Here is a 21,675-nt window from a genome sequence, read left to right as displayed (position 1 = left end):
CATCTTTGGACATCGACCAACCCTGGGTGGAGAGAGATTTGATAGCAAAATGCGGAAGAGGGAACATACTGCCCCGTGTGGCACTGTGCACGCTGTGTTTATGGGTGTGGTGATGCAGCAAAACTTTCTGTATGTGAAGTTAGTTTTGGATTTCCAAGCACACTCTCGCAAACCCACATGCCCAGTCCTTTTCCCCCTCATGGTGTGTTGAGTAGACACAACATAAGCTTGTCGTCTCACCTCAAATAGGATGACATGAAAGTTGCAATGTTTGAGCCTCCATTTTGAAATGCTGTGCACAAAGAAAAATGTTGAAGTTCAAAATATTGCAAATCTTTAGCTGTTGTAATGTGCATCGTATGCACAGTTGGCTCAGCTATTTACTGCTTGAAAACTACAGTTCTAAAGTTACAATAGCCATGGATGTTTAGCTTCACATTTTGTGTGTGAGACCATGGAGAGGATGCCAGACATTGAGTCTAAGATGCAGGACAAAAATCACTATTCTTTCTGCAGTGAGCATTCGTTCTAGTTGCATATTGTCGACGGCAGCCTTCAAAAAAAGTTAGAAAAATGTGCGCTCCGGTCTGCAATTTTTCTGGCGATGCTCTGCGAGTGGTTTCGGCACAGTTGACTAGCACTACCAACTCTTCCTGATCTGAAGCAATTTTTCTAATGTTGCCATTTTTGCTGTCGATGTGGATGGCCCATGAAATGGGGTTGGGGGGGGGGGGGGGAGAAGAAATGGGGGCGTCAAGGAGGTGCATCTACTGGACCATCCAACAATTGATGCAGTGAATAGATGGGGGCTAGATATGACCCTACCCTCCTTTTCCTTCTCCTTGCATTCACCTTTAAGTATTTCAGTCCTGTTTATGTAGAATGTCATTAGGGTGTTACAGCTGTAGGTTGTTTGGTCTGAGAGGTTCATACACACGCTCTGCTTTCCCCATACACATACCATACAAATGTAGTGACTGAAGTATTACATTTGAAATTCAATGACCTCATGACTAGTGGTTGCTGTATTATCAATTAAATGACAATCTTCTAAACGTAGAAAAAAATAATATCAATCAGCATGCAAGTAAAGTCTTCTTGTACAGGATTTTGTGAGAGTTGTTCAGCAGAGCAGTTTGCCTGGATTTCCATGTGATGTGAAGCATTAATCTTGATTCCAGAGCTCTTTTGTTTCGCTTCAATCTGGTCAGTAGGGTCCAGTGGACAAGATTTCGTTGCTACATCCTGGAATTGTGAAGGTACTGGACAACTTCTTAGGACTGGATCATTTCTCATCTATACGCAAAGCTAGTGAGGCATCTCTGTGAGCATGATACTTTTGTGACATGTGAACGTGTATATCGTACATACGTATGTGTAAGGATTGCTCTAATCATGCCACAATAATGTGTGCCTGTGATGGGTTGGAATGGATAGTTGTGTGTCACTGCACTTTTAACCGTGAATGATAGTAATGATTAAACCAGCTCGGCAGAGGAAAGGCCTTTGAAATGAAATGCATGTCACTACATTTAACCATCCAGTGTGATGCTAGACAGTGATAGGTTGCTAAATTTGGGGCGGGGGTGGAGGGGGGGGGGGGTGGGGGGTGGAGTCGATCAACCAACATGATTTTAAGTTTATGGGACTGAATAATGTATGCTTGATTTTGGCCCATAGCATGTACAAAATCTGGGCACAAGGGAAACATGGAATTGCACAGCATATTGGAAATGTGTTTGCAATTGGGTCCTGATGACAGCAATATATGATTTACACTGTGGACTGGAAGGACTTGTAGTAGCCATATTGTATGCATCTGCTCATGATCATTGATACGCCAGGTTGATATCCAGAGCACGGTTAAGCTGTAATTGACTGATACTGAAGGGGCCAGCATCAGCTATTCTTTGTCTTCGCTTAATCTCTAGGGGATACATGTTGTGGTAGTTTTATCACTTAGGTTCTATAGATCTTGTCTTCCTAAAGTAGGGTCAAATATGGGACTGATTGCATAATCACTGGAGGACAATAACCTCTCGCAAAGTTCGTGGTCCTAGTCTTTGTCCACTTTGATGACTCTGATCAGGTTGAGTGGAGAGTAACTAATCTAGAGTGGAACAGTTGTATTCTTGAGGGATAGACTAGTAACCCAGGCTGTAATATAAAACCAGAATATTGTGCCTAATCTGTTTTGTCATGGAATCAAGTGGATTCTACTGGAGGGGGCAGCAAAGAACTCACAGTTTAATTGGGTATCGCTTCAAAAGAGGATTTTGACTATACTTTTGTGAGCAAACCAGTGGGAAAGTTGTACATTATATACGTGTGATAACATCGTGGCCTCTTTATCTTTTGTGCATGTGTATGTGTGGTTATGACCACTATTACTGCTTATTGAAAATATGAAATTTTAACATTTCATAACTTACTTATAATATAGGCCTAAACATTATGTTTACATGAGTAAATAATTTCAAATCACACTAACTTCAATAATTTTGATAATTTGATTTTTTAATGAAACTCCTATAATCCTGTTTGTATGATTTTGCTCTGTTTTTGTAAAACCCAACTTGAACATGATATGGATTTATTTCTGAATAGTCTTGACCTGAGACTAAGGAGCTGCTCGCCGAATGAAGAGTGGATGTGATCCGTTTCTCTCCTTCCCCATCCATCTTTCCCTCGTCTCCATGTGGGAAAGTACTTACGAGCCGCGGATTGGCAACGGTGAGGTTTAATCACAGCCACTCTAATGATGGCAGACCCCGTGTATTTTTGATTGTGAGAGGGGTTGAGCGTTGAGCTTTCCAGGATTTGGATGGAGTTGTTGGGGGGGGGGGGGGGGGGACAGAGACAGAGACGGGCAGGGTACTGTTCCAAAGTCTGGCTCCGATTCACATTATTTTTGGCCTCATGCCATGCTTCACCTGTTGAAATCAGTTCTATAACTACACATAGCAAGCAATGTGTTGTACATTTCTAATTCTTGTCTATGATCCATCTATGGATTTTGTTGTTGTTGTTTTTCTACTTTAACATCAACAATCATACGGTATAAAACTTTTTTGTTAATAGGAGTTGCTCTTTTGATACATTGTGGAAGGAACTTTAGCTGTTATCATATTGTTTTGGCTGTCAAGGCAATCAGTGAATCAATGTTTAGCATCACTACCGCAGCCATTGCCCAGTGGACTCTTCTGGGTGAGTCACCATGGTAACCTCATCCATTCATCCAGGGTTTCCAGGGGGGAGGAGAGCAATTCGTGGAAAGCAGGGGAAGATCTGTCCTTGTTTGCTCCTAGCTCTCATTGAGCGTGTTTCTACTGAGCGACGAAAATTCGAGGTGATGCCAGCCGATGTGTGGTGATACCGGCCGATGCCGGCCGATACCGGCCGATGCGTGGTGACACCTCGAATTTTTCCTCAGTAGAAACAGATCTGGTAGTGGCCGATGCCGGCTGATGCGAGGTGCTCCGTCGTCCATCTATTGAGGTGGTCGATGCGTGGTGACGCGAAGGACGATTCTCAGTAGAAACACACCGGGTAGCGAAATTCGTGGTGTATCGGACGTCTAGCATTTCTCCCCGCGCTTTTCAATCGGTTCATCGCACACATGTGTACAAAATACGTGTGTACACACAGTGACCGTGTTCGCATCATGCTTTGTTGGTACCAACTCGCTTGTGTATGTGTTATAGGCCCTATACGTTACGTTACATGTGAATTGTGGCATTCATCGCCTATTGTTCGCGTGATTAACAGCCTAACTTATTGCATTACTAAGCCCTCATCACTTACTTGATTTTACTTTATATTGTCTCGAATCGCGAGAGTACCACATTAGTATGTCGCAGCCTTGAGAAAATCTCAACTGGACCCTCGATCTCCAAAGATTTCTCATCAGTCAGTGGCAGGATACCAGTATGTTAGTTCGGGGTATATTGGATGGGAAGACGAAGAGAAATGGCTAATCAAAAAATAGCCGACGCAGTTGTAGCAAAGCAGGCAGGGTTCGGATCGTATTAACAGGCAGTGCGCGCGTGACCCAAATCTGTGACTTAAAAATACCTGACTTCCGGAATCGCCGCATTTGCACGTCACCTTTGCATCACCTCGTATTTTATCGCTCAGTAGAAACAGCTCGAGTGGTCATAAAATACGAGGTGCTGCGTTGGACAAAATTCGTGGCGATGCCAGGGATGTGAGGTGCTCTCAGTAGAAACACGCTCATTGACACAACTCTGCCAAGTTCATCACTCTTCACATGAAACAATCTAAATGTTGTTGGTTTCTTTTTTATCACTGTGGGCTTTCTTGCCCCCCCCCCCCCCCTCTGTTGTTCTTTTTGTAGTTCTCTTTTGTCATGATGCTGAATCTTTTACTGAAGATAATGCAGATCACTTTCATCTCCATATTGTCCCGGGGAGTATGTTGTCACACAACAAGAACGTCAAAATGCCGAGAGCAAGAGCAATGTCCGTGATCAAATCAATCGTGGTTGGTTGTGCATGCCTGGGAGGACACTGGCCTCCAGTTCCTGCAAGCAACTTGGCAGCGTATGACTTAACCAGTTGTAGTGATTAAGTCTCTCACTACTGCTGCCATCTTTCCTGCACAAAATGTCACAGGCATTTTTAAACAGGAACATTGAGAGAGTTAATGGAGAGGGTGCATCTGAAAGATGTGGAGAGGTGAAGTCAGAGCCATCCCCCTCCCCCCTCCTCCCGTTTCATGGATATCTCTGTAGCCAGTTGGGATGGGTAGAAATCATTCTCAAAGTCTGGCAAAGGTCGCGGGGGGGGGGGGGGGGATACAATGTACTTTCCAGTAATCATTGTCTATGTTAATTATGTTGGAGAAAAAGACATTTGATGTACATTCTTTCTGGATTCCAGTCCAAAAACAACAACATAAAGACAGCAAAGTTTTTTTTTGGTTTCGTTTTCTTTCTCTGTGCATGACTTTGAACAACTGCAGTACAATTTAACATGGCCTTGAAAAAAGATATTTGAGGTACATGTACATCCTTTCTTGATCCCACTGAAAAAAAAAAACCCACAACCCAAAATAAAACAAAACAGAAGTTTTTTCTTTTTTCCCCAGGCATTAAAAAATGCAGTGTTAGACTCTGAAAAACCTCTAAGTCTAAGATGAGCTGGAAATCATTGTTTCGGTCATGTACAATTCATCCTGGTGCTGAAAAATGTACTGCCCTAACTGCCCTAGCTTGAATCATATTGGTATCTGTGACTGTCACTGTCACTAAGCTTCAAGTAATAGTATCGAAAGCAAGATACTTCAGGTGGCACATGTTTTATATCTGATACAGTCCCTTGACAGCATGCAAATGATTGGCATGATTAAACTTCAAGGGCCCTCACCTCCTGTGTCATTTAAGTCCTTCATCAGTTATTGTCACCTGTTTACATTGAAACCTATGCAAGTTTCACATTACTGAATCAAGTCTGTCAAAAGTGAGCAATTGTTCTTTTCACTTGACAGTTCATCTTCAATTAATATTCAGTTTAGTTTCAATTGCTGACATTTATTAGAAGAGAGAAAGAGAGAGAAGAAAGGCTCATTGAAATCATGTACATGTGAGACAGCAGGTCAGTGGAAATTGTCGTTTTGGCTTTGAGAGCATTCATTTAATTTGATTGTTTTTATTAGTTCCCTGAGCCAAATAGCTTTGCAATGAGCTTAATGTGATTGTTTGCTGAGCATTTTGTGCCATACATTGTGTACAGACTTTACCATATTTTCATCTTCTTCCTGTACACAGATGACTGGACTTTTACTTAAACTTTGCAGGAATCATCTAAGAAGGGAGGGGATCACAATTTGTACAAATAGTGGTGATGCCTGTTGGGTGGGGCCCCAAGTGTGCAAAATTAGCTCTTTTTTTCCATAAATTTTGAACAGTTCACTTTGGTTGCTGTATTTTGACCAAACTTGGCAGCAATCATGAATGGGGGCGGAGATTATAGTTTGAACAGAAAGTGGTGGTTCTTTTTCATTATATATTAAAGATTGTATGGTTTTTACATTTGTCTGTTTGATAAATATGCAGAAATTAAATCAAATAAAACTTGAATCAAATCGCTATTCAAAAGATGCATACAGGAAAGTGGAGTTTGCATTTATTGATGGGGCAAAGCTTTGTGTGCCCACTCACTCACAAAACTGTCAGCGTCAAATACATAATGTCTCATATATACGGCACACTATACAAGTGAGTGTCTAGATCCATTCTTACGTGCATTTCGAGCCGTGTGACTTCTGTTTATTTTTCCCACCTACATTTGTGATACCGACCATTGTACCTGACTTGCAGATTCATCCCTGTGCTGCATGTATAAACGCTGGCAATAGAACAAGTTGAATTGTACTTTTTGTATGGCTCATGAATAGATATGATGTTTCGTGCAGATGAAAGGACAAGATTTTTTCTTTTCTTTTCTTCTGAACACATGGGGGTATATATTGCATCCATGCCTTTGGCCAGAGGTCTGTTTTGCTCTACAGACTCCTGTGTTCACAAATTTGTGCCAGACAAACAGACATTCTCGCACCAAAGATTTGCTGTAAAAGTATAGTAAAACTTGAAATAGAAAGCTACGTGATGACATTCATCATACCAAAGATTTGAAATCCTGAGAGCTGATTGGTCATTTCTGCACATGGTGTTTGTTTGTTTGGGTTTTTTTAAACACAATACTTGTAAGATTGTGAATGGAGCTGTTTCTAGGACTTTTCCCTGTAGACTCTTATTTTTCCTACTTGTTTTTTCCCTACCAAATCTGTAAAATTCTCAGATATTGTTTCTTTTGAGCTTAATATTTGCTACGGTCATGGCTATAAGAAAATGCTCTTGATCCTGTGGATATACTGTACTTTCTCTGAGCTCAGCACTTCTAAGAGAAAACAATGTGCAATGCTGTTTGCGTAGATAATGGGACTGTGCTTTGGTTCTTGTCAAGTTGTGACTGTTTCATATGTCACATTCAGTACAGTCAAGTGCAGTGCTTCACTTCTCTTTGTAAGAAGAGGCTTATCGACAGAAGACCGACCCCAGTTTACTTGGCTTAATGCATAGCCAAAGCAGATAAAGATAATGTACTGGTAGAATTCTACTCTGTAACAGCACAAGAGGGTGTCACAAGCATAGCTAAGATTGTATGGTGAAGACTGTACTTGTCATAAAAGTTGGTGGCAGTATACTGTAAAACATGGTATATTCGCGGCATGAAAATTTAGCGAATTGGTGCTGACGGCCTTTCGTGCAGCATGAAATCTTAGATGCCTTGCCACTGGCATCCAATGCATATTATATAGGCAAGAACTTCCGCATGCATTTTAATTTTGCGAATGTTGGCGCTTGCGAAATTCGCGAAATTAAAATGCACACGAAGATTCCTCGTTTTACGGTAGATGTTAAAATACAAACAAGCAAACAAAAAGATGAAAGGAAAACTGTAGGACACTGGTGAATTTTCACACCAGGTACTTGCTATCATGGCTGCAAAATCCTAGAGCATAGTCCCTTTGTTATGTGGTAGTAATGTGTTCAGTTTTTATTTCAAATTTTGAGTTGAAATTCTTCACTGTGGGAGAAACGAAGCATACTGCCCATGAGACATTTGATAAAAAGAGTAGGCCTTACCTTTTAAAGGACAATTTTGCCCACACTAGAGCAAATTAGGCATATTATGCACCTGTCTTTTTCTCTCCAGACACATTGGCATTAGGTGTCCCTTGTGTTGAGTCAAAATGGGCTGATGTGAATATGTATGAGTGAGTGAAGCCCCCCCCCCCCCCCCCCCCCCCGACCACTGTAACCGCAAATATCACCACAAAGATGCAAAACAGTTGATTTTCCTGTTACAAAATAATGGGCGGCTGAAGCAATGGGAAGGATGGTAACGTTTGCACAAATGCTGCATGTCAACATCTTCTGTTCACGTAGACTTGTGAACCTTAGTGATATGTCAAGTGTATAGCGTAAAACGAGGAATGTTCACTTGCATTTTGATTGTGCGAATTTCGCGAGAGCCGAGATTCGCGAAATTAAAATGCACGCTATAGTTCTTGTCTACACTAAATGCATTGAATGTTAGAGGCAGCTCGCAAAAATTTCATGCTACGAATAAGGCCGTTGGCTCCCATTAGCAAAAATTTCATGCTGCGAAAATATGGTCCTTTACAGTATACTACAGGGAGAGTTTATGAATTGTAGGCCATCTTCTGACATCTAATTTATTGGTAGAACAGAGGAGGGACAGCTTGTTGGTTCAGAGTTCTCTATCATTAGCCTTTTTAGCTCTTTCTTTTTATATGGGTATTACATCTTACTGAGTTTGGTAGTATTCACGTTGTATAATGGTTCATGTACATAACTTGGTCTGTAATATCCAGGTCAGTGATGAAATAATCACTTCTTGTATTTTTCCTTTTTCCCCCCACTGAATTGTATTTGTGCATAAGCATTGTCATCTGTGTTTGAGCGTGTGTTTGTGTGTGAGTAAATGTGTTTGGCTTTGCGCACACCAAAGAAGAGCTGTTATTAGTTACGTTCAGACGGCAGGCCCTAACCTCGAGGTTAGGAAACCTCGAGGTTTCGCTCTTGCCCCCTAACTACGACGTGTGTCCACACGACGAATCTTAACCTCGAGGTTACGAAACTTCGAGGTGAAGCTTCTGCCCCCCGTAACTACGAGTGGGTCCTACTCGATGTTAAAACCACAAAACCGGAAGTTTCAGCCCACACTGCTAACAAGGCGTCTATTTATTCTCTAGTCGAACCCTGTCGGACTCGCTTACGGGTACTCTTTTTCTCTGTCATGGTATGCAGAGATAGCACTGCACTGATGACTTTATGCCTTTATGAAGATATTCGTCGAAAACATTTTTTTAGCGTCGGAGAAGAATATAGAATACAGTTTGATAGCGAGTAAATGTTAATTCGACGTGTTCAGTTTCAGAGATCAAGCGCATGGGAAGAAAAGATGATGTTGTTGTGTCATGCGTCATAGGTTTTTCACGTGTGGTGTATTTGTGGTGTACGTTTGGGAGGTTGACCCGGAAGCAGAGGGAAATTGTGGGGGCCGGAGTTTACGGCGAGGTCACTCTTAACTTCGAGTTCGTTGTGTTTTGTGTCCACACGGTGCTTAACTACGAGTAGGGACCCCCCGCGGCTCGTGGTTAGAGCGCTAACCATAAGATTTCTCGTGGCTCGAAACTTCGAGCAAACCTCGAGGTTTGCTAACTACGAGTGCGTCTTCACGGTCCCTAACTACAAGCTCTAACCTCGAAGTTTCCTAACTTCGAGGTTAAGGGCTCCCGTCTGAACGTAACTATTGTTGCTCAGAATGCGGGAGATAGAAAGAAATTGGTTGTGCAGCAGAAGGATATCAGACAAAGGGAATTCAGCAGAAAAGCAGCTGGAATAACTAATGTTTATGCTGCTACCCTGCTGTCTTCACAGAATATTGAATGTAAAAGGTGTAAAGGGCTCAGAAAGAAAAGAGTTTTCATTTGGGTTGTTAAAACTAATTCATCAACCCATTGAGGACAAGTCCCGAGTTAATATACTCGGCAAGTGCCTATGGGAAATGCATGTTGTAGCAAAATCAGTCTGTCCTCAGTGGGTTAAGTACGAAAAGCATGGTTGATATATAATTGTACAAACACACACTCACATTTTCATATCCTTCCATATATTATATAATGGATACAAATGCACACACACACACGCACACACACACACTGTCACGCAGAATCACAATTGTGATTCACGTTTCAGCGTTCGTCTGCTTGGTCCGTCCATCGCTGGCGATTGCATTAAGGTTGAGGCTATCACGATTGAGCGACAGTGCCTGTCATTGCGTTTTGTTGACTAAATGGCTCAGGGTCTGTCTGTACACATCGCAAGGTGCATTCACACTCACGGTTGAATACTGCAGTATGTATTCACACATTAATTTGGGATGTCAATGCAAATATACTGCGAAATACACCAAGAAATATGTTGCAAAAATACTGTGGTATTTAGAGTGATACTGTAAAAGCGGATATTTTTCCGCAATTAATTTTTCGCGCTCAGCCCGGTAAGAGGAGTTTTGCATGTTTTTAATTCCGTGGAATCAAGACAGTTACGGGAGCATATGGCAAGCAAAAATATTTTTGTGCTTTTATTTTCGTGCTAGTTTCTGGTTCCGTGAAATGCGCAAAAATTTCAACACCGCGGAAATTTCCACTTTGACAGTAATTCAAACTTTGTATGAAATATGCACCGGAGATTTGAGTGTGAATTGTGTCAGAAAATACCACATATTGTAGTGTATTGCTCACCTGACATATTATATACTTCTTGTGTTGCCATTAGGCCAAAAAAAAAATTTGTATTGGCGTAACATGATATTTTTCAAATAGGGTCGGGCGGGCAGATTTTCTTTTTCTTTTTTTTTTTGCTACCTGTATTTTACGTGTAAAATTCATATTTATAGAGAGGGTCTGTTGCATCCAAAGTTTGTTATATCACTGGTTTAAAAGCAATAAATTTTAAAAGAGAATCATATTTTGGACATGGAAAAACACCCTGGCCCCCCACTCGAACCCATAGGAGACTGCATGCGTGTTCCCGTTTACTGGCGCGACCGGCACTTCTTCGCCTCCATCGTATTCGTAGTAGCAACCATATACCAGTGCCCCATATCCAACTGAATGGCACTCTGGTCAGACAGCAGGACATCTTGGAATGGACCGTTTCCGCCTTCCCCACTTTAACAGCCGTCACGACATACTGGTCAGAATACGAACGAACAAATTCCTGGGCTACTTATTACCCAGACAAATCAATTCTCCAAATAATATTAAATAAAACCTTCAAACCGGACTTGCCAGTTGCCGACACGCTGTACTGCGCGGCCATTTTCCGACACCAGCTGTTCTTGTTGTTGTTGTTCTTTATAATTCGCAAACCCGTATCGTGCCCTCTCTCGGGAAAAACGATGTCTTTCCTTTTTTCTTTTTTTTTTTAAAAGTTCAGGGTCGGGGGTTTTTTTAGGGTCGGGCAGATTACGCCAATAAAACAATTTTTTTTTTTGGCCTTAGAGATGCGCAATGCTTACCTCAGAGAGATGCTACCCTTGGAGAGATACTAGTATACTTTTGGGACAGTAATGGCATTTAATTTTGTGAATGAGAACTGTACCAAGTGAATTGCTGCAATATCTGTTACCGTGGCGTTTTGCCAGGGAGAATGGTGCCAACAATTTACCTGGTGTTTATCACCGACGTGGAAATGCAAATTATGTAAATGCACCTACTCTCAAGCACATTCACTGGCACATGTCACCTAGATCTCATCAAAGCTCAAACTGCTGGTTGCCCATTTGGCTTGGTTTACTCAGCACTTTACCACTTTTGTTGAAATGAATGTTAATAAATGAGGAGAACTGGCCACTTCTGTTGTTGAAAGTATCATGCAGTACCTACACATAAATCCCTGTGTGACAATGAGTTATGGTTGCCTTTCTTTCAGGTAGCAAGGTGTAAGTGGAGATGATAGTGAATATGATGAATAGCAATATAGTATACACAGTGCGATTACTGTCATTAATGCCACTAAAATGTTGTGAAGGGTTATGATGAATGCATGTTGAAAACAGTCGAGAACACTTTCAACAATGATCATGTTCATCGTTTTATATGAGCAGATTCAACAGTAACCAATACAATGTATGTGAACCATACTGATGGTTATATCAATCAGGGTTATGGCTGAAGTATGGGAACTGGAGGTGAATACAGCAAAATTGCAGTGGTGTTCAATCTGTTTGAATTGAGTATCACATCTAAGCTCTAATGGCATGATACTTATAGATGTAGGTAGTGAATGCCCAATGTGAGCCTCTGCATGCCAAGTGATGTACAGCTACGTTATGTCCTGTGCTAATGAGCAGCACGTTCAGAGAACTCCCTCATTAGTCTTTTCCCAGGCTTTTAACTCCACTCTGTTTTTGAACAAAACAGCAACAACAACCAGCCGTCGACAGACGGACTAAACAACCCACCAACCAATCAACAGTGATCAACCAGTTTATTATACAGGGTTAATATCCTACCAGTCAAACACTTTTAAACACAATGGCCCAAATTCACGAAGGTGGTCTAAATTTAAACCATGGTTTATGTATATTTTTAACTGCGTAGATATGACTGACAGATTGCGTACGCTAACAGGTATCCAGTAAAAAAGACGTGCATTGATGCGCGCATGTATTGGTACGCCTATTTAACGCTTATTTTAGACCATGGTCTAAATTTGTACCATGGTCTAAGTTTAAACCTCCTTTGTGAATTCTGGCCAAACAGTCTAATCAAGCTAAATTTCAGTGCATTACGTTTGATTCCCCTTACTCCTGTATGAGTTTCATAGATCTCTTTTGATATGTTCTTTTTGCTAAGGATAGCCCCATCACCTACTTAATCTTCCCATAGTCGCTGTTGTCCATCATACTGAGTATTGCGAGTTATCCGTTTTTACAGTCGTCTTGGGCCTAGAGGGGCATTGTATGTGAAATATATCTCCTGTGAGATGGATGAACGCAGTGGGATGAAATTGAATTCAGGGTCTCCAGCATAAGGATCCAAAGCCCTCACCCACTGCACCACAATGCTTGGCTGTTGCTGAATTCAATCACAGAGACCATTCGTCACTATGATAGTGGTGTAAAGTAGGCATTCACCAGTGCCGTTCTTCCCCAGATGCCTGTAAAACCAGCATGCATCCCAAGCCACCACCCCACCCCCAAGCCTTTCAATAGTATGTCATGCTGCTCCTTCCAGGCGCAGTGGGAGGGCCATTCCCATCCAGGGAAGCATTTGATGGGACTTCCACCGATGTGACGATACTTCTGTGAGCCCTTTCGGATCTTCAGAAGAGCTTGTTTTGTAAACGTGTTTAGGGATGCATTTCATTCTAATTGACCCGCTTTAGCAAATCTAAAGGCACACCTGAATCATATTTCTATCAAACATGTTTATCAAACCATGTCTGCTGCATTTTCTCCATTCTATATGCTCTGTGGCATCGTGAATCGTTTAAAGGGGATGGCTAGTAACCGATCAGTGGGAATCAGTGGGAATGCTGAGGGATGATTGTTCCAATCCTTGTGGGATTCATTTAAGAGTACATTATATATCTACTGTTGTGTGAAAATTATTTGCTTCAGAACGGTCTCATATTCAAGTAATGTGCAGATTAATGCCCCGTTACTGACCAGGGACGCTTACCTGGAAACATTAAACTGCACATTACTTGAATATGAGACCATTCTGAAGCAAATAATTTTCACACAAGAATAGATATATAATGTACTCTTAAATGAATCCCACAAGGATTGGAACAATCATCCCTCAGCATTCCCACTGATTCCCACTGATCAGTTACTAGCCATCCCCTTTAAGCTGTCAGATATGATTGAGGAGGTTCAACTTTCAATAACATTAACTTCCCTGATAATACATTTTAATTTGTATCCTCTTGCAAAAAAAAAAAGGCAGGTTGACAGTTGCGTGTTTGATTGACAGATCGGAGGATGCAACACAGATATCCTACACTTGTAATGTAAGGCATTATACAGTCTGAATACTCCATGCAACTGTTGAAATGTGTCTGGAAGTGTGATTACAAACTAGTTCTATCGCAGGTCTGAAACTCCGCTGTGAGTGATGGGACTGGCTAGGAATCTTGTCCTGAAATTCCAGCCATAGCGAGGGGATGATGCATGTAGAGGCTGCCTCTGCATGGGTCATCAATTCTCCGTTATTCACCTTTGCTTTTCATTTCTCTTTTGTTGATGGCGTCAGCGTGATGCTGCGTGATCATTCATCGCTATCAATTTGTCACAACACAGCAGATTGTCATAGCATTTACTCCGTCCTCTAACCCTTCCTTGTATAAAGCTTGATGCCCCATCATTATCATAACTGACCATCACAACATTTATTGAGAATGTTACCTCAAATTTTTGTAGTTTTTGAAGAGATGGATGTTTACATTCTCTTTTAGCAGTTTTCTTTTGAAATCATGTTCTGTGTTTGATTTGTTCTGTTCTGTTTAGATATATTGTACATTTATTTTACTTCTATCGAGAAAATATGTCTATACTGTCTTTATTATATAATGTAGTTTCTGGAATGAAAATATAGGAAACCATCATTGTGCTTAAAAATAGTCCCCTTGAGTCAATCTGCTGTCTGTATTTGGGTTTAAGTCATCTTGAAGTGTTGCAGATTATGTGTGCTCTAAAAGTGCATAAATTAGACATGAAGCTTTTGCAATGTCTTTGATGTGATCTGTACGTAGCGACTCAAGCCCTCAGTGGGTGCAATGATGCCATGAGCATCCCCACAAAGAAATATTTGTGTAATGCACCGAAAAAGGAACTTTGCTGGGGATTCATTTTCTCCATCTAGTTACTGTATACGCTGTTATTTTCGCGTACAGATATTTTCGCGAATAACGAGGCCATAGACATTTTCGCGAGGCCATAGACATTTTCGTGAGATGTTGTTTTCGCGAATTGACGCCGACGCTTACGTTTAATAATGCACTACTAACAGGGCGCATGGAGACATTTTTGCGTGTTGTTAAATTCGCGATCCAACTGTGATTTGCGAAATTCACGAAAATTAAACCCTCGCGAAAATAACAGCTTATACAGTACTCCTCAAACTGGAGTTGTACTTGTGGTTTCACACTGGAAGGGAAAAGATGGACCTCACAAGTTTAGTGGGGTGCCCAAATGTACAACGTAGTCTACGACTACATGAGATCCGACCCTGTCTGATCAGTATGCACAGCACTATCATTTTGCATTGGTGAGCAAGTTATTGTCCTTTTTGCTTGGCGAAAACCACAACTTGTGGGTGTATGCTGGGATCTCGTGTGCGAAATGACATCTCGCTACAGACAATGAATACAACACTACCGACAGAAAGTTGTGATACGGAGGCAGCTGGACATCATAGAAAAGTCATTCGCACATGACGAGGGTTGAGTAATGATAAATGTGGATTACTCATTGTTTTCATTCACGTAAATTGATTAGTCTAAGCACTTCGATAATGGAACTTGTCAATCCAATTCATGCAACTTGATTAGGCTGGGCACTTTGACATTTAGTTATGTTCGGCAATTACCATCAGCTTCAAAGAAAAAGAAAAATTTCATCATACACAGTAATTCTTGCCTCCCACGGAACTGTAGATCAGTTGTACATGTAGCTTGACAAAACTTACAACATGGGGATTGCTCAAAGCATTAACAACCATCAAAATTGTGAGATGCTCGGCAAGAAAAAAAAGAAGTTATAGATTGATGTGAATGGGGCCACAAGAAACACTTACAGAGGATGAAAAAAAAAAAGATAAGCAAAGAAGAGGAATTGTTGTAGTTGCCTTATTAGGAACTTGGTGTGATCTTCAGAGGAGTGAACGAAAAACAGACACCACATAAAAATGATTTGCTGTGTGAACTAGTGACCTGGCTAGCCTGTGCAGAGGTGTAGACGGGGCCATTCATTAGGAACTTGGTCGAAGGTTAGCGGGCAACCACAGGTATGTTGCATTCAGTAACGCGTAAAGTGACTTCCTCCCAACACCCATACAGGAAACCATGTTCTGTCGGATACTGCAAAGGAATTTCCTGTCTTGGTGTTTTAAATGTCTCTTTCTGTACTACATGTAGTCTCCTGTGTGTGAATTGCAAGCTTGAAATTTACAAAGCAAAGGTTAAAAAGTACCGTAAGCAAAGGATATTGATGCAGAATTAATGGGAGCTGTCTTGGCTGAGCGTTCAAGACTAGCAGGGATGAGATTGCAGTCTTCTGTGCACATGTGAAGTTTGAATCCCAGCTCTGCAGTAGTGCCCTTTAGCTTTGGCAATGAGGCACTTATCATGATTTTAGAATTTTGTGATTTTTCACTAACAGTGTGAATTGCTTTGCAGCAGTATGATGAGCTTGCCAGACTCTCTCCATGTGTTTACCTAATAATGAGCAGATTTCTTGTCATTTTTAAGACTGAAAGAATAAGACAGCCAAGTTTCAAATGCGCATATACTAATGACAGAGGCTAGAGGTAATAAAGACCATCTCTGGAAAAAAAGAAAAAAAAAACACATGACTGAATTTTTGTAACATCAGGTAATGTTCATTTGACTACAAATGTTGAAGATGAAAGAGAGTACTCTGGCCCAGTGAATTTCTAAAGAATTATAAATGTAACATTAAAATTGCAATGTTGCAAAGTTCTTTGCTGTCATAGTACACTTTCATGATTGGCACAGCAGTATGCTGCGTGTAACGCTAGCTGTGGCATTAGCATGAGCATGGCTCACAAGTTGTACGTTTCATGGTGGCTGCGGAGAGTGTGAATGGAAGCCATGCGACAAACAAAATTCATGAGTTTTTCTGCAATGAGCATTCTCATTCCTAATCATGACAGGAAGCTTGGTACAGTGAACCATTTTTTTTTGTCTAGCGGCCGTGCGGATGGCTTTTGGCGCAGCTGCGTACAAACTTTTCCTCAAATTGTCACAATTTTTAGTGGTCGATGTGAATGCCCCTCTTGTTTGTGCATTGATTGCAGCACTGCAATATGCATGGTATCTCTGTTCAGGGTGAGAAATTCAGAAATTAATGCCTTGTAGGCATTGCGGATTGGCAGTATTCACATTGGATTGTAATGAGATGCTTGTGATGTCTCAGTGCTCTCAACCGTCACAGCATTTGGTCCCTGCAAGATCTCTGTAAAGAGATATTTGATAAATGTGTGGAACGTTGCAACATTTTGAGAGACTTTTGTTAGAGCTGCCATTGCATTCTAGCACTTTTTATTTGTGTGTGAAAGCTCTTCAAGACTAATTATGTCTGTAAATTTACAAACTTTACGTGATATCAATAGCCAGATTATGATCATATTGAAGTGACAAAACGTTGTGTGATATTTATGCGACAGAGATGGAGTTGCTCTTCATGGAAAGGTGACAGTGCCTGTGAGTGTAGCTGTCGTCTTCCTATTAATTGCCATCTAGTAGATGCTGCATGTACAATGTAGGCCTTTCCCCTAAATGAGGAGAACATTCTCCGGCTAGATGATATCATGATTGAGCCTCAATTAGCCTTTGAACAAGTCACTGGTGACTTTATTATCTTCCTCTCCCTCCCCGTCCTCAGTTCCAATTAGCCTCCTGATGTGTCTCCCATTAGTCGGCCGTCCCGGCTCGCTCCGTCGGATGGACGTGTTGTCGCTCTGCGTTGATTTAAGCGAAAGTGCAGGTAGCGAAAGGGAGGGTTTTGTGCGGCTCGCGCTGATTATTATGTGTTCGACAAAACCTGGGACACCCCAGGTATCATTTGCGTCAGACGTGTCTCTCAAAAGATAGTGGAACAGGGGCATGTTTCTCTTGAGGTGCGAGCCTGATCTACAGATAGAGACGAAGTAGGAAGAGGAAATTTTGATGAAAGAAAGGCTGTATTCAGTCCCACTCAGTGAGAATGGTGTACCTATGCTGTTGTTACTCTCTGTTCCTTTGAGAGTTAATTTTGTTCGTGCTGATAGTTGTAGTTGACACTCCTAAACAGTTTTGTGTGTAGTCCATCTGTTTTTTTTGTGTGTGTTTGATGTTTGTTATTTCGGGGTTTGTTTTAGGTTTGTGTGGAGATGCTGCATTTGCAACATATTGTGCAAAATCTACTGTTTGATTTCACAGTGATCTTGAGAAGAGAAATGACATAACACTGAGTTGTAGTTTTGAGGAGTATTTTAACCTTACAGTATGATAACAGAGCAAGGTATGTTGCTCATGCAAAGGACTCTATACTGCTTTTTGAAAGACCATTACCTCCAAAACCAAGATTGAAACATTCCAGCTGAGAAATGTTTATTTGCCAATGTACCCCAATGCTTCATGTGTCTTTTATATAACACACACTGTGTTCACCTGACAAACACATACAGAAAGTCCCCCAGTCACCTGGGTGCATCGTCTCATGTTCTGCAATGGTTAGATTCTATGGCAGTTGCACCGGTGTGTGCCCATGCATTGCAGTGTGGTGCATTGTATTGTGCATATATGCCCCAGTATTGGGTACAGTTTGTACCCTGGGCAAGGGTTTCCAATAGTCCCACACCCTTGAGCTTGATGTAACCCAAGCAGTTCAGGGTTCAAAGATCTCATTCTGGCTATGCCAGAGCCAAGGGCTGTAGATCATTGCCAAAATCGCAGCCCAATCCTGCTCAGCTCATGCCTTGCCTGCAATTGACCTTAATCTCCGATTGCCTCGACAGCTAGTCTTCTCAAACAGGCTCTACATTCATAAACCTCCCTGTCCAGATGCATGCTCATAGTACACACTACACAGATGGTGTGTACACGGTAAAATGTTTTCCCCGTGATATGACAATAAAAGTGCTATTTCAAATGCTAAGTCTTATGTTGGCATTAGAAGTCTTCATTGTACTCCTCTTTTTTTCAGTTGGTGAAACATTTGAATTTCTGTTCCTCGCAGCATGTTTTCTTTTTCTATTCTGATGACAAATATCACAAAGAAATCATCATAAAGAAGAAAAAAAAAGATTTGAAATTCTCTGGACAACTGCATTGTTTATGACAGCATTTTACATGATATAAGCCATGGAAAGCATCTAATAATTGATTTCATTAATTTCCATTGATGAATGATGTGTTTACCTGACTTCTTTAGAAGTGATGTATTGTAATATATTGTTAAAGCAAGCAGCCATGGAACCAATGTGTTTCACCAGTTAGGGCTAGACTTTTTTCTTCTTTTTTTCAATAAAGCACAAGCAGAAAGTGCACTTGAAGTCAAGTACATGCATAGTGTAAGAAAGATTTAGCGTACTTGTAGAAGAGGGTCTGGTGCTAAAATCTAATAGTTGTTGGCATTTATGAGATGTTGGACACACGGAGGTCATTTCCAGGTCAATCTGCGTACTGAGCACACACCGTGTTGACTGGGGATGAGTCCGTTGTTTTCAATAACTTACCCCCACCTCTTCTTTCCAGGGATGGGAAATTGTGAAATGTCTGACTGATACCTTTGCTGCTTCTAAAGTGGGTCTCGCCTGTGGGAATGTACTTTTGGGGCAAAATTTGGGGAAATTGTAATATTTCTCCTCTCTGCCTCAGAGCAACCACACAAATTAGTGAGTTACTGACCTATTGCAAATAGGGTAATTCACAAAAAGAGTGAATAAGATATCAATCTAAATGCTTCGGGGCAGCCAGGCAATGACATTATTTCATTGTGTGGTGTGTCTCTGCCTTTACAGAACTCTAAGTTTGCGCTGAATAAACGCAAAGCTTCCAGTTGTAAATAGCATAAAAGTAATGGGATATTTTTTCACATTTCAATTTGTGTTCCATCCTAAAGAAAATGCTTAGGTCTTTTCCATAGATGCAGTAAAAACGGTGGAGGGGAAGGGTCTAAACTCCACATGCTACTGTGACCATATCATACATGTATGGAGATATGATATGATATATATATATATATATATTTTTTTTTTTTTAGAAACGTGCATAGACAATGAGTGCACATAGTGGCTGTTTAATCTTTGAAGTTTTGATACATAATGCTTGTTGTACCACAGACATGTTTGGCGAGGTGCTTGCGTCATCCAAAATATCATATTTTTGCTGGACAGACAGAAAGGCACACACTCCAAAAAAAAAAAAAAGAGAAAAAGTATACAGATCTTATCATTAATGCCTGTGCGTATTTGCTTTACGAGTCTCTTTGAATGTTCTTCTCGCTCTTCTTGTCTTTGCAGCAAAACGCCACAGGGGGAGACGTATTTTTGGAATGCTGTCGGTGCCTCAATCTCTATGAGATGGATTATTTCGGCTTGGAGTATTACACCAAGGGAGACCACTTAGTGAGTTTGTTTGCCCCTATGTAGTCTTGCTTCAAGTCTGCCATACTTGCTGAATTATATATCTGCATAAATCCATACCTAAATCTAAATCTTTATCTATCGCTATATCAATTTCGACATCTATATTTGTATCTATCAAAATATCATGTATCTAAATCCATTTTATTTCTCAATTCTTTTTTTTTTTAAATTTCAAAGTAGAGCTACTTGGATGCCCTTTTCGATGATGCAATGTCACAACAGTTCGTAAGAGATACATTTGTACTAATGGTAATGCAGATAGCCTTTGACCCTCTGCAGGCTACAATAATTACCTCTCCATAGGTGTAAATGTGAAATTTGTGCATGTTTAACTTATTGGCATAGGAAGGGTTAAAGTGAAGAAGCTGTTAGTCATCATACCTCTGTCATTGGTTCTTATCATCTTGTGTTCCTCTCCCCTAGGTATGGCTGGAACCAGAGAAACTAGTCTTGAAGCAAGTTGCAGGTGAGTTTTTAAAGGAAGAAAGTTTTAAAAAAAGCAAGAAAGAGAGAGGCTTTAGGCTTTGACATTCTTGCAACTAATTGACAAATTGCCCTTTATTAACATGAAGGGAAACTTGACAGTCAGTTGCAATTAAAAAAAAACAACAACCATTATTGCAACATTACTATTTGATTATGTTCCCATAGTATTACTGGACTTTTTGTTGTCAAACTTCACCTCTTTTTATTTCAATGAAAAAGTGACGTCACGTCACATTGGACAATGTAAGAGTTCAGGAAAATATTTCAGCAGCACAAGGAATAGGTTCATTTGTGAGGATAATGTCTCGAATATGAATGGAAGATCAAACTCGTATGATGAGCCAGTTTGACAACACAGGGTTGATATGAAACATGTTCTTTGAGCTTGGTGGAGTGGCAGGCTCAAACTCTGGATGATGAAAGCCCACGAATTGGAAGGTTTTTTTTTGGGGGGGGGGATGGGGGGGGGGGGAAGGGCCGTTCTGGCAGTCTTTGTCAATGGAAAACCCATCCTTTTACGATGCCTCGTTATTACCGTGTATTACTTTGCAATGAGACAGATTATGCCTCCTAGACACTCGGCTCCCTCATCCTGCTCCGCTCGGGGAACGAAGCACTCTTCCATTCTCACAGCGTAAATGCCAGTGAAGTTCATCCCACCGCTTCTTAAAATAACCAAAAGGGATGATGATTCATGCCCATTTCCACTCAAACATGTTGCTGATATTCAGAGCTGAATATGACTATTATTTTTTTTTTTCAGCTTAAATCTTAATGTGAGCAGAGAAATATTTCAGTGTATATACCAGGTGACTTTGCAGTGTTCCTGCAGGTGATAGGCCTTCATTTGTGGCCCCCGGGGTTGGTACACTGCGGTCTGTGATTACTTCCTCCCAAACAATACTATTTTTCCTGACACCACGGCTAGGTGTCAAGTGTCAAGTACTGCATGCAGTCTGTTCAAAATAGAAAGAAAGAAAGAAAAGAAATCTTATTTGTGTAATATGGGCTCTAAGGCACTTAGGCAGGCGGGGTAGTCCCTCAATGTCACGCCCAGACCAGAAAGGGGCAATTAGTTTTGTGTTACAGCAGCGCCCGGAGGAAATGATGCAGACACATTTGCTCAGTGTACAAATGAATTTGTATTTTCTTGTTTTCTCAACTGCCACTCTTTTTCAGCATCAATGTGATAGG

The 21,675-nt window shown here is 41.0% G+C and overlaps 1 protein-coding gene across 1 annotated transcript in view; it reads left to right on the top strand.

Annotated features, from left to right (window-relative positions):
- LOC139732049 (FERM, ARHGEF and pleckstrin domain-containing protein 1-like) overlaps nt 1-21,675 on the top strand; it is a 145,567-nt gene that overhangs the window by 35,176 nt on the left and 88,716 nt on the right. Inside the window, exons 3-4 of the mRNA XM_071642928.1 lie at nt 19,870-19,974; nt 20,419-20,461. Coding sequence (XP_071499029.1) covers nt 19,870-19,974; nt 20,419-20,461 — 148 coding nt within the window. The remainder of the gene's footprint in view (nt 1-19,869; nt 19,975-20,418; nt 20,462-21,675) is intronic.

The sequence above is a fragment of the Diadema antillarum genome, unplaced genomic scaffold, assembly GCF_040938485.1.
Source record: "Diadema antillarum isolate AM-2024a unplaced genomic scaffold, OU_Dant_1.0 seq00000398_RagTag, whole genome shotgun sequence".
NCBI classification, from domain to species: Eukaryota; Metazoa; Echinodermata; class Echinoidea; order Diadematoida; family Diadematidae; genus Diadema; species Diadema antillarum.
Note: the sequence above shows the minus strand (reverse complement) of the source record. Positions and strands in the feature narration are given on the sequence as shown.